This window comes from Strongylocentrotus purpuratus, unplaced genomic scaffold, assembly GCF_000002235.5.
Source record: "Strongylocentrotus purpuratus isolate Spur 01 unplaced genomic scaffold, Spur_5.0 spur5_scaffold_14, whole genome shotgun sequence".
NCBI lineage: Eukaryota > Metazoa > Echinodermata > Echinoidea > Camarodonta > Strongylocentrotidae > Strongylocentrotus > Strongylocentrotus purpuratus.
This window is the reverse complement of record NW_022145599.1, coordinates 8808372-8822278: the sequence shown is the minus strand read 5'-3', so window position 1 is coordinate 8822278 and position 13907 is coordinate 8808372. Positions and strand designations below refer to the sequence as shown.

The 13907-nt window shown below is 36.5% G+C and overlaps 2 protein-coding genes across 2 annotated transcripts in view; one reads left to right on the top strand and one right to left on the bottom strand.

Annotated features, from left to right (window-relative positions):
• Positions 1 to 922: 922 nt before the first annotated feature.
• LOC586875 (DNA excision repair protein ERCC-1) lies at positions 923 to 8940 on the bottom strand. Its single transcript, XM_030984132.1, has 10 exons — positions 8672 to 8940; positions 6894 to 7516; positions 6329 to 6416; positions 5390 to 5493; positions 4449 to 4548; positions 4138 to 4214; positions 3195 to 3294; positions 2438 to 2509; positions 1682 to 1750; positions 923 to 1269 (listed from the first exon to the last, which is right to left on the bottom strand). Exons 1-10 carry the CDS (start codon positions 8762 to 8764, stop codon positions 1174 to 1176), a joined length of 1422 nt encoding a protein of 473 aa, XP_030839992.1. The 5' UTR covers positions 8765 to 8940; the 3' UTR covers positions 923 to 1173.
• Positions 8941 to 9034: 94 nt separating this feature from the next.
• The window catches only part of LOC100889821, a 33887-nt gene continuing 29014 nt past the window's right edge, over positions 9035 to 13907 (top strand). Inside the window, exon 1 of the mRNA XM_003726923.3 lies at positions 9035 to 9446. Coding sequence (XP_003726971.1) covers positions 9155 to 9446 — 292 coding nt within the window. The 5' untranslated portion in view covers positions 9035 to 9154. The remainder of the gene's footprint in view (positions 9447 to 13907) is intronic.

The following is a 13907-nucleotide window of genomic DNA, read 5'->3' as shown; positions in this document are numbered from 1 at the left end:
AACAAACTAATTCCAAATGCAACCTGTTAGCCCAAAATATTACTACCTGTATTAAAATACTTTTTTTAAAATCATTTTTCTATGAAACTTGTCAGGAGTACAATGTGAAGAATTAAAAGGGGCTCTTTTTACTAGCATCTGAAAGTTTAATATTTGAAGTGTGCAACAAGCTGACCCTACTTTAAAGCCCCACTGTACTACTTGTAGCTACTTGCTCCCTCTATACAGAAAACAATGCCTAAGCTGTGCCTCTCTGTCCCCCATAATCTTCTTTTTCTTACGTTAATTGGGAGCTGAGTTGATGCGATAGCCACCTTTGCAGTGACCAGCTGGGTGGTATGATTCCTCATGGCCAAACTAGTACAGAGGGCTTTAATGTTTGTGCTTAATAATTTCAATACATGCATCTTGGATAAGTTTCATCTAGTTTATACAAATATTTCTAAGGTCATTAGAAACCAGTCTCATAATGAAGCTGCTCATATTGGAGTCCCCCAAGGAACTGAAAGAACTTTGGTCTTGCTTCTAGAGTTAAAATAATGAAGGTCCAGAGAACGAGAGTCGAGTCCAGTGCAAGATTAAAAGTGGACGTCACTTCTAACGATACACCTAGGGGTGTTTCACAAAGACTAAGATCAACTTTAAGTTGGACTTAACTATGGCAGGCCGTTCATGCCACTGTTTGCTCTCACCATTTACTGGCATTGGTCTCTCAAGGGACGTTCCAATTATGGTCACAAATCTACAGAACTTATAATTCATTATTGAAGGAAAAAATATTGTCTAAAGATCATAATGGTGAGAGCAACAGGCAGCCTGCCATTATTATGTCAAACTTACAGTCGATCTTAGTCTTTGTAAAGCACCCCCTAGTAATACTTCACTAGGTGAGATTCCCGCAGTAGCAAAAGAAGGCATTTCGAATCTATTGAAATTAATGACCTCTGATTACTTCATGACTGTATAATGTCCATCCCATCATCTACAAGGCCTACGTCTAGATACACAATATGGGCCCTTACAATCAAAGTGCATGTACATTCTATGACACTACACTAGAGTTTTCTGCGACAATCTATCTTCCCGGTCCAAAGGTAGATCACTTCTGCACCAATACACTATATGCACAGACTTTGCATTATTTTGTAAAGCACCGTGAAGATTGCCTTTTCCTCAGCCCTCTCCATCTTCATCTTTCTCCGTCTGGACTATTCTTCTTTTGTTCCTCCGTAAGAAGGGCTCGGTGAAGATGCTACTAAGTCTCTCAGCCTGTCAATCAAAGTGGATAAGTGGATGATAAAAAGGAGGATATAGTAGCAAAAAAAGACAAGTTACTAAGCTCTGGAAGTCTCAAATTTATAACAAAATGAATGAACACAAATAAAAAATCAAATCAAATCAACTCTCACATTACTTACAAACTTCATCACATCAATTTTCAAAGATTCTGATGACACCACATGGCCAAAATCTATTCACATTAATAATCCAAAACAAAACAAAAAGAAAGAAAAAGGAAAAGCCATTTTTCACTGCATTATTTTTGCACAATTTGTGGCGATTCTCGATAGGCTGTCAGCACAAATCGTAGGCTGTTTTTTTTGTTTTTTGTTGATATTTTGTTACTGATATCATTAATAATAATCTTTTTCAATAACTATTACTATAAAACTTAGCTCACCTTTTGGGGCCCGAACCCTGGCAACAAAGCCAGCTCTTCTTTGCTTGATTCCACTATCTTCTCAAATGTCTGAAATAAAGAAGCCAATAAAATCTTCAACATATTGAGAAAATTCATCAAGGATTGTTTAAATCATAAGGAATGAATCCTTTTTTTTTTCCTTTAATAAAATCATCTTTATTCAATATTGCTTTTGACTTTGCAAAACACAACAAAACATATATACGGTATATATACATACATAATATAACCAATAGAACCAATAACAAGAATATAGCTGATTATACAGGAAATGGTGTTTTTTTTTAATTTTTAAAGCAACAAAATGTTTTTCCACCTATTATCAAAAGATACAAATTTTTAATTTTTAACATAAATGTACTGTTCAAGAGAACGATAATACCTTAACATGCATTTAAAAGAATTTAGTGATAGTATGCTATTTTTGTATTCGTTGGAAAATATATAGTATTTGGCATATAAAATAATAAAATTAAATTGAACTCCAACGTTTCCATAAAATGAAATGTTGGACATCCGCAATAAACCTTCTAATTATTGGGCAATCCCAAAATAAATGTTCTATAGATTCAGAATTCTTGCCTTCAATCCTTGCACTACACTTCATCTACAAAAGTAATACTTTCAGATCTTAACATGACAATGTTGATTGCTATACTTGAGTCTGAAATACAAAGCAGATATATTGCCCTCTTTGGCAAATTCCTTTGAAATTACAGATATACATATACTTACCCCGCAGTTAGCTAGCAGTGTAATAACATCTGTCTTGTTCACTGACTTGACTGTAGTGAGACAATCCGTCATCTAAAAAAGTAAAGAAGAAGAAGAAATTTATATCATAACTATTTGGTCAGACATTTAATCATATTTATTTATTTATTCAGTCTTCTTTAAAAACACAGGGTAGACCCATTCAGTGCCACAAGGCCTGCTTTACAAGGGGGCCCTGGTATTCAATATTCAATTTCTTTTGAGACCCTGGGTATTAATGTCAGATCATCAATTCCAGATATGATTAAAATGCAAGAATGCAATTTCTATTACAAAGCAGTGGGACCCAGAAAAAAACGAAACCGAGAATTATCGATGTTTTATCATAACTTAATCACAATTATAATTAATAAATGACACATATTTGTAAAGCTTAGATCCTCCTCTTTCATTTGATGCAACTCATATGATGCATATTTCACGCATGAGTGATTAAAAGGAAGGAAGGAAGGAAACCAAAAGTCGATTGGTGGGCGGTATCTTAATTTCAAAGAAAAATTCACATTTCTAGAAAGTTCATTTTCTGCTCTTTCATATGACACCTCAATCAGGAAAAATGAGCCAGGAATAACGTGCTTGCATTTCCATAATTTGATTAAACAAATTTTTTTTCACTGGCTGTCTGCCGTAACTCTGTTTCGTTGACGATCAGACATAGACGAAAGACTTAATGCATGGCTGATTGTCAATTTGCACCTAGCTTGTACCATATCTTTACCTTTGATAGATGGTTCTGTTCAACTTTCTCTTTCAAGGCATCTACTGGTTTGTTCTCATATGCTTTATATGTCTCTATATATCTCCCTGCTTCCTCAGCACTGAGATGCATGAAACGCAAAGGAAGAGATAAAAAGAGAGGACAGGATATCATGAGTAATGGTTACCAGAATAATAAAAACTGACCAAATTATACTTTCTGGGACACATTCGTATAAACATATGGCCAGTAAATTGTTGGAAATAAACGAAATAAACGTCCATTGACAAATATCGAAAATGATTGCTCTCCAAATCCACCTCCTACTTTTTAATCTTTGATGATATTATACAAATAATGAATGGTTATGAGTTCAATAGTGCGAATATGTTCATGAGTTGAAAGATTAACATTCTATTCAACGAGGCGTCAGCCGAGTTGAATAGAATTAACGTTAATCTTTCAACGAATGAAAATATTTGCACTATTAAACGAATGAAAAACATTCATTATTTGTTTTATACAACATCGAAGAAGACCTAATAGAACGTTAATCAACAAATTATGCTTTACTCCTTATAAAGATAAATTACAGTTCGAGTCAAGCCTTCTCAATTACATGCAGATTGCCTTCGCGTCAGATACACGCAGGGATACGCGCGCGCACATGCAGCAGAGAGGTACGCAGTCTGCATATAACCAAAAATGCACGGCGCATATAACCAAAAATGCACGACCGTGCAATATACCATCTATTGAATATCATGTGACCAACAATCGTCCAATCAAATGACAAGGATCCACGTAGGTGTTGTATAAAATACTCTATAATCATAGGAGCTTTGTATACGGAGCATCATGTTAAAAGAGAATATTCAAAATCAATATTTATTTCTTTTCCCCTAAATAGTCATGTTTGAAGGAGCAATTGGGAGAGACATTTCAACGACTTTCAGATACTTACTTCCATGCCAGCATGAGTGTGCAATCTGATAGTATTGCTAGCCTGGCAAGTTCCTTGACTGAATGATGAGGATCTTTCTATAGGAGAGAATCAGAAGGAAAGATGGCACGGTCTCAATAAAAAGAAAGAAATATCCTTATAAATACATAAAATCTTCTGGTCTCTCTCCAAGTGAAGAAGAGCTTCTAGATTTGAACCGTGCCATGTATTTAAGAATAAAAGTTATAATTCAATCATTTATGTTCACAGAATTTAGAAAGCTTTCAATCAATGCATTTATTGTGGCAATGTTTAGCAGCAATATAACTTACCACATCCACCTGAACAAGAAGGACCCTCAGATCAAACTTGTGACCTAGTTCCGTCAGCCGGTCACTGATGTAGTTTGGGTTGAGATTGTGATAACGCAAACTACAGAGAAAGGGGAAAAAAAGGTACTGGTATATTTTACAGAGGTCCTACAACAATATGCTTGTAGACTCATTTTAAGCTTAGTGTTTAAAGCCTTATCTTACACCTAAGACATTTTGTGCACTATTTACTAATGGTAATTTGATCGCAAAAAGGGTAGTCAGAAAATACAAAACGACTAATATCATATCAATCAAAACTTTTAAATAAATGATAAATCTCACATTTCTATGTTCATAGCAAGGGGGTAGTTGCTTGAGCAATTTTTCATCACTTGAACAATAGGCTGCATGCAGTAGGTAAATGTTTGCTTGAACTGAAAAATGTTAAAGGTAAAGACCAGTTTTGGAAACACCCCCTCTCAAAAAATGAAATGGAAGCTCTTATTACCAATCATGTGAAAGAATATGTTTTGACCAATACGTGATCATACAAATTTTGCCGAGAAACCACCTACCAATTGATATATTCGGTACATTATTATATCTATTTGGACCTGATAGATATAACGCAGGTGTCACGTAGTCCTACATACATCTTTCTGTGTACAGTGCTTGTAACTTTACCAAGACTGGGCTAAATTTCTTATCATTTTGATGATTCCAGAACCTTGCAGTACACACCAATACTTATATGCTAGATGATCAACCTTTTCTGATCGATTCCACAACGTTTCTTTCGCAATGCAATCGCATGACCATAACTGGTCTTTATCTTTAATGGTATCAACATCCAAAATTATATGTGGATTATACATTTCTTTTATAAACATCAATGACCATGTTAAAACTCAAAAGATTATCACTTCACTAGATTTTTCAAAAGTCTGACCAATACCAACCTGAGATAGAAGGCACATGTAGTTCTTCCCATAACATAGTCCGGGACTATATCACCAAACTCCCAAGGAACATTCCGGACGTGCTTCAGGATTGGATTGCCCCTCTGAAAGAGATGGAGAGATGATAAAACAAAATGACATCAAGTTCAGTGATTGTTTGTAGTTCACAATAATTATGTCATGTTTATATTATACTGTAATGTCTCTGCTCAGATGATAAAAAGAGCCACTAAAGCACGGTCAACAAAACCTTTTAAGCACATATATTTCACTCAACGCCACTAACTCTAGTTTTTCAACGGGGGTGAGGTAGAGAGGAGCGATGACCTACTATATTCACAAATAATGAGAAGAAAAGAAACAAACACAAAACTAAAAGAATAGGAACTTTAGGTATTGGAAATATTTGCATACACCAAAACAATGAATATTTAGTATAGTAATAATGACTGCTATGAGAGACATAGCTGTTTTTATACGCTCAAGGGGAGGTTACATGATCGTGCTATCGCCCCGAGGCGTGCTGAGGGTTGATAGCACAATCATGTAACCTCCCCTTGAGCGTATAAAAACAACTATGCCTCGAATATTAAAGCAGTTATTATAACTTTTATATACCGAAAAGGGTCATAGAATACATGTGCGACTTACCAATCATGGTAATCAAGTTTGTTTACGCTATCGAGACCTAGTCTTAATAGGGTGTCTGATCGCGCACCACTCAAGTCTGTGTGCTAAAATCCCTCTCATTGAGATTGCACGTATATACGTAAAATGCCAAAACCGGTCAATAGTCTTTTGAAAAGTGCCCTAGGGCATTTTTCAAAAGACTATTGACCGGTTTTGGCATTTTACGGGAATGGCTAAAATTACGACTCCAATTTCAACCAATTAGATGGCTGGATTTTTAAAGTGAGGTATATAATAGATTCTACTGACCTGCCTTGGATTAACAATCACACTATTCCCTGATGGAGCTTTGTTTACGCCAGCTGAGGTACCAGGCACAGCAGAATCTGATGTGGATCTGCAAAGATTAAAATTTCAACGCAAATACCGTAAGACTTTCCTCAATATTATTTTATTTACATTAAACATACCATTTTTTACATTTTTACATTATATTTAATAATTTTGTATAATTTATAAGTGTATCTTATATTTGTGGACTATGACAATTTGTTTGTCTTCTTGAAAATGACAAAAGGCCACTTACTTGACTTGTGTGTTGATTCCAAAGAAAACTATTTGAATCATAATAAAATAAAATGAACCATAACTAAAACTGTACTCATTGAATCTTAGTTTGTGATAAATATTTGTAATCTTGGTGTAACACTGTGATGGATAGGAGTTTGATAGTGTGGATGAAAAATGAAAAGTAAATCAAGGACTGATGGTAGTTTATACAAAAATGAATCATAAACCTACTTATATCTCATGTTTTTCTAAATGTTACATCCCACTTTGATCCCAAGGGTTTTCAAGGAGAATTATAACTCACTGCTTTACCGCTGCCTGTGGAATCTTATACTCTTCTGCAGTACCAAGCATGTGGAACTTGCTTGCAAATGAAGAACCGATCTTTCCCCTCCTGGCAATTTCAGATGCTTGTGGTAGTCTGTATGGATTGGATGCCGCAGGATTTCTGCCTCCTCCTGCAGAACTTGCAGATGTGGTATTTGAGGTGGTGGCATTTGACGCTTCCTCCAGTCTGCCCCTTGGTGCCTCCACAGCCCTTGGCCTTTGGAGTGTGGGAGCAGCAGCCCCTGCTTCCAGTCTCTCCCTTAGTGCCTCATCAGCTCTTTGTTTTCTCAGCTCAAGACTAGTCCTCATCGCCTCTGCACTTTCACTGGACATTGCTGTCTGGCCCGTTATTGATGCAGACCTGCCTTGGACTGTTCTACTTGTCTCATCTTGTTCTGTTCTTGACACACCTACACTGGCTGGTCCGCCTTTGGCATCCTTCTGCCTGGAGAATGGTTCATGACCCGATGAACTAGAAAAACGAGAGCTGGACGTTGCAAAAGTGGCGTTACTTGTAACGGACCCTTGTTGTACAGATGATACCCCTGAGCTTGATCCACCATGAGAGGTTGCATTCTTTGACCTGAAGCGTGATGGTATCTAGGAAGAAAAAAAATGATTTTCAATATGATTACGAGGTCATTTCATCACAGAAATATATTCAAGAGCCCTATAAAAATAAATGGCCCTAGCAAGCATCAAAGTCCATTCCATCAAAGTTTCTTCTGTTCTGGATTTCTGTTGTTATTGTTGAAAATGATATTCTTATTCTTGTTGTACGTTATATTGTATAGCATTGTAAACAACACACATTATTCATGTGTCAGTGTATAAATTGATGTACTATTTGTTATATATTTTTTTATAATTGAATAAACAAAATTGAAAGTGAAACTGACGATAGTGATGCAACATCTTTGTAACATAACTTTGCAAATGCAATGAGCTTCCACACCATTTAAAACTAGTGGTCAAAATTCATAACTAGGCGTTGTGGAGTGCGCCTGTAATCCAGCTAACAATGGAAGTTACAAACTGATTCAGCCGAGGACGCAGGTTCGAAACACACATAGGAGCATCACTATCCTGGCTGTGTAGTAAAAGCTGTGCTTTTGATTCTCAACATTTCAAACACCACTGTACAAAACTCAACTGATTTCACTAAAAATCGGTACTTTAGTGACAATTGATGACACCTAAATAGCAGTAAAATACATTTTTTTTAACTTACTGATGTTAAAAAGAATAATTTAAAAATTCAAATTGTAAGTCTAGTGTCAAACTTTGCTTACAGCTGCATCGACATGATTGTGTACAGTCTATGCAATATTGTGTGGTGTGTGTATTTGTGTATGGGGTCTAAAAATACCCGCCTCACAGCAAGCATGCAGTGCTAGAGCTCAATATGCATTGGCATTGACTATCTATGCTTTGCTGGAGTGGTTCGAAACCGAGTCACGTCTTTCGGATGATGACGTTAAAAGTCGGTTCCCAGACTTAAATAATCATATCTGATTGATACACGTCTGTAAAAACCCAATTATACACATACACTATATCGACCACCAAGAAGGGGAGAATAACCTAAATGTTCATTCTTTATCTTACAAGTTATATACACGCATACTAGCATAGCACACATCATACCAGTAGTGAGTAGGCTACCCACAATGAATGTGAATGCATGGGACTGTGCTTATAATATTAAAATCAAAATATGAGGTGTTTGTCATTATCAAAAGTGTTATACAGTACCTTTGGTTTGGAATTCTCAAATTCTTCAATTTCATTGGCTGAAGGTATAGCAAAACGCTTCTTAGATGCACCCGAAGAGGAAGAATCGGCCATTTCAACGTCGTCGTCTACTTCTGCAGCGGCGCCTCGAAATTCTGCACGACCTACGACTCTAAATGCAAGAAAAGAACGTTCTTGAAACTGGCGCCCTCTGTATTGCCAATGACTTACAGCGCGAGTAATACGAAATCAACGTTAGATGGCTCTTCACTGATCCCCTTTCCCTGTACAAAAAGCACCGTAATCAATGAGCATATCGATTTTGTTGGCAATCTACATGCCACACAGAGCGTGAAAAGCAACATACCATTACACAGCGGGACCTTCGCTCGGCGGTACATAACGTGTACATTTGAGCTAGCTCAGCTGTTCGTTGTGCGCTAGTGAAAAAACCCACATACCATCCATGCACCTGTCTCAGTGCCGACTCCACAAGCAGGAAAAATGGGGAAAACGGCGGTTCTGCTTTTGGGACTTTTTACGGGATTAGTGTCTCTGACATTACAAGCAATCTCTCTAGGAACTGAATATTGGTTCGAGGCAACAGTGAGGAATCGTAGCCTAATAAGAGACTATTACAATGAAACGGTTTTAGAATTACATCAGATTCCGGTTTTGCCAGAGAAAAGAGGATTGTTTAGTTATTGTGGTTATCATTACGAACCTAATACATCTTCCACACAAGTGCCTTCTTCATCCATTGATAACTTCCAGGGAGGATTCAACCCTTCCGATGGTAAGTATTGGTGTGCAGATTTGCACAGAATCTTTAATATGAATCCCTCCTTTTTATCTTCTTCGTTTCAGATGCTTTTGTTTTGTTTGTTTATTTTTTTTTTGTTATAACATTGAATTAATAACAAACAAATACATTTAAAAGAGTGAGATTTGTCAATGTATCAGCTCTAGACTTATTTTCTTTTTTGATAGAAAAATTGAAAGCTCCAAAAGATGACACATGAGCAGGCGCGTACTCAGGGGGGTGTTTGGGGGGTTAAATCCCTCCCCCTTTGGTATTTTTATGTGTGTAAACCCCCCTAAAAAATCCGTAAAACCCCCCCCCCCCCCTTTGGATTTTCTTTTTTTTTTTTTTTTTTAATTATTACCCCCATGGCTGACCTAAGAAAGGTGACCTTACCCCCCCCCCACGGAGCAAAATGTCAAATTTTCAAATTTCGAGACCAAAAAAAAAAGAAAAGTGTCCTCTTACCCCCCCCCCCCCCCCCCCCCCCCACTGAGCGACTTTTCGGCTGGCTGAGTCGTTGCGATTTTTTTTTGGACTCCCCAAAAAACAAAAAAAAGTGTCCGCTTACCCCCCCCCCCCCCCCCCCCCCACTGAGCGACTTTTTGGCCGGCGCGATTTTCAAATTTTCCTGAGTCGTTGCGAAATTTTGGACCCGATTTTAAAACCCCCCCCCCCCTTGCGTACGCCACTGCACATGAAGATACATGTATGTCCATGAATTTATCTTGTGATTATGTTATATATTCCATCTTTCATGAAGAATCTAACTAATAATAAATATTGATTTTTAATTTTTGAAGTACAGTAATTATCATCTTTCTAATATCAGTATTGTTATTATTATTGTTGTTGTTGTTATAATTATCATTAATGTATTATGATGGTGATGATCATCATTATCATCGTCATCATCATCTTCAACCTATCATCATCATAATTTGTAATACCATTGTCATGACAATCATGATGGATGAAAGGTAAGATTTCCCAAATCCTGAGTTTCCGGTGCTCTGTCTTGCCATAATCTCATTCTCCTCTTTTCTGAGAATATTTTAGGCCTGCACTGGTGTAATTCTAAATCCGATTTTCATGTATGTTTTGGTGATAAAGTGACCCAGTTAAATATTGGGATAAAAGTAATTCAAAGGGGAAAGTGGGTGATTACATGTATTAATACATTTTCATGAACTGCATGCTGCTAAAATTGCATTTACATAATTATAGGCTAATAAATTCAGGCTCATGTGTTTGAAAATGTATTGAAATGATTTTTCAGCAATTTATATATTACAAATACAATGTCACTATGAAGTATCGTGTTGAGCTCCGAAAAGTAGCTAACTCAAATCTTTCAGACAGATAATGAAGGGAGTATATGTCGCCTCCAAAATAATTTATCATTTGTTTTTGTTTGGGGTAATTATTTAGATAAAACTAAGGTGCTGGTGGTTGTTAAATGTTGACAGATTTATGTCATTACATGTACATGTATGCAGGTCAACGCATGGGTGATGCTGGTACTACCAAGGAAGTTCAAAAGCTCACAAGAGTGTAGGATACTTTAGCTATGGAAACATCTAAAATAAAACTCTTGTCGGCTGGAAGAAAAAAATTACTGCAATAAAATGTAACTTGTACATTTAATTAGCAATTGCTCTTATTTTAATCAATAGCCATTTCAAGTTTTCAACTTCATGTAAAATGTTGCATACAGAAATTACCCCAAAATGCAAAGGGTGCTGCTAATCATTAACTGCTTTTGGGACTGATTTTGCTAGACTTGTATATTATTATATGCAAGAATTTACATCAATTGTACTAGAAATGAAAATTTATGTTGAATCAGGGGTTTATTTTAATGTTGGGGTCATCCAGCCCTGAACATGAGAGGGCACAATAAACAAAATCTGACATGCAAAACAAAAATCACATATCAGATGTGACAATTTACACCATTTAATAACAACCTTGGTTAAGCAAAAAACAGAGTTATCTTATTTTCACTTGTGGGGGGGGGGGAGGGGAGTACATTTTGCTTTTGAATGCATCATTGGCCATTTATGCCCCCCCCCCCCTCCCTCTTAATCTGCCACTGAATGGAAGTGGGATGAGACTAGATAGACATGAGATACATGTAGAGTAGGTCACTGGCTGTAACACCACCCATCCATCAATTATAGTGGACACACATGGGCGGATGGGCTGGAGAAAGATGTTGCGATTTGAACCCCAATGTTTACGAGTTGTGATGATTGATGAAGACAATGATCATCATGGAGGTGGTGATTGTCTGTAGCACTTGCCGATGATTGATGGATGGCCTGAGAGTGTGAAGATGAGTAACATTGTATGGAGGATGATACTACCAGGGGCTACCAGGGGTGGCTCCAGAGTTTTATAGAAAGGGGAGGGTGGGGATTCTGAAGACTTAAACAATTAAGGTGGCAACCAGCAGTCAGTCAGCATGAATACCTTTTAAAAATATACATACAGGTGTATATGTTTAAAGTAAAGAATATTTGTCAATACACTGTACATCATTGTTAAGTTATTTGAACATGTTTATGTAAGATACACATACATGCACAAGTATACATGTGTACATTATTGTACTTATTCATTTCTGTGTGAATGTAATGTACATGTATTATATCAAATGGGTTTCAAATAGGAGTATATGGACCCAAATCCTTGAACCAAATCCATTGGATACTGCAATGTACTAGTCACAGTGGTCAGAACTATGTACACATGTACAGTACGTGTACAATTTACTAAATGCCATTTAGTACCAGCCTGTACATGTAAGTAATACTATTTTCAATGATGAATAAACATTTAAGAATTAGGCTCACAAACTTGTGTAGATCAATTACAGTGTAGGACTCTACTTTTTATATGCTTGGTTGATATATATGTGTATACCTATTTCAATGATATTGGATAACACCCATTACCTATACATCATGGTATGATGTATTGTGCATTATCATGACAATATGTAAATGAGGTTCTTTGTTGGAAGCCAGTAACTGGAAAATTACCAATTCACAAACCCATTTGGGGCTAGTGATAAATACAGGTAACACTATAATTGCACAGCACTTATTGCTCATGGCGAAACAATAATATTACAGAATTTCAGTCAATATTACAGAAGATTATTGGAAGAAAAAAAAGCCAAATTAAATCCATTGCATGTTCAGTTTCATATTCAATTATTATGACCTCAGAAAGGGAATTGTTAAAAGGTTCAGGTAAAAAAAAGTTTAGAATAGAGAAGGTCGTACATGTAGCCTGTCATGTACTTTTAAGAGGACAACTTGAATGATACTGTAGGATATCATTGAGATGTGGTAATCATTCTATTTGACACATGATTATGAAGCCATAGTGTTGATCAAACAATTTTCTAAGATTTATTGAAGGAATTTTTAATTGCATTAGATCAAATGTATGGTATCCATTAACATGGAGATCATATAAAACCAATCTTATCACTATTACACTTTGTATGTTTTCAGATACCATGTAGGAATCACATTAATTCAAATCAATCGTTGATCAGCTTACAAGAACAATGTACAAATGTACATGTACATGTATTGTACACTGTATACATGTACTTGTCTTTAAAATTTAAAAGAGGCCAGGAATAAAAACTATTCCCTTTAAAAGTTGTATTGCAATATAATCTGCTCATTAAATATCAAGATTGTGTATACTTTTGTTTTACTCTTCTAGTGCCTCTAGAGCACAATGTTTCATACATGTATCATGGTTAAGACAAACCCTCCAGTTTTGTGCTTACATTTAGTACCATGCATCATATACTACAGAATGGAACATGTCATCATCTTCATGAGATTACATAATTAACTCTGATGTAGGCAACATCTATCATACTCATTTTGCTCATCAAAACATACATGTACATGTAGGGCATGGTTCTGCATACTATACATCCTGAATTCTACCGGTACTTGAAAATCAGATTTAAAATTACACCAGTGCAGGCCTAAAATATTCTCTGAAAAGAGGAGAATGAGATTATGCAATGGTCTGATCTCGGCTCACACGCAGATAGAGACGAGGAAAAGAATGAATCTAAGTGGTAGGAGCTCGTCGGATGACACGCTCGCTGTACCATCACATTCTCCCCCCATTAATAATCCACGCACAGGCAGGATGTGCCGGTACGCTGGTAGTGTTTGTATTAACGGGTAACCAACCGTCCAGTGGATAGTCAGCCGTGTACATCGATGAAGGCTATTGTCGGGCCGCTGTACAGTGTTGTGTACTCAATTTGAACAGCTAGCCTTTCAATATCCCCCTATCGCCTGCGTGTTGATACTGTTTACATAGTACATCGCACAACAAACCGTGTGTAGATCGATGTACGTTTCAGATAGATAATTGGCCGTATGAAAATGACGGATTTTTATGATTATT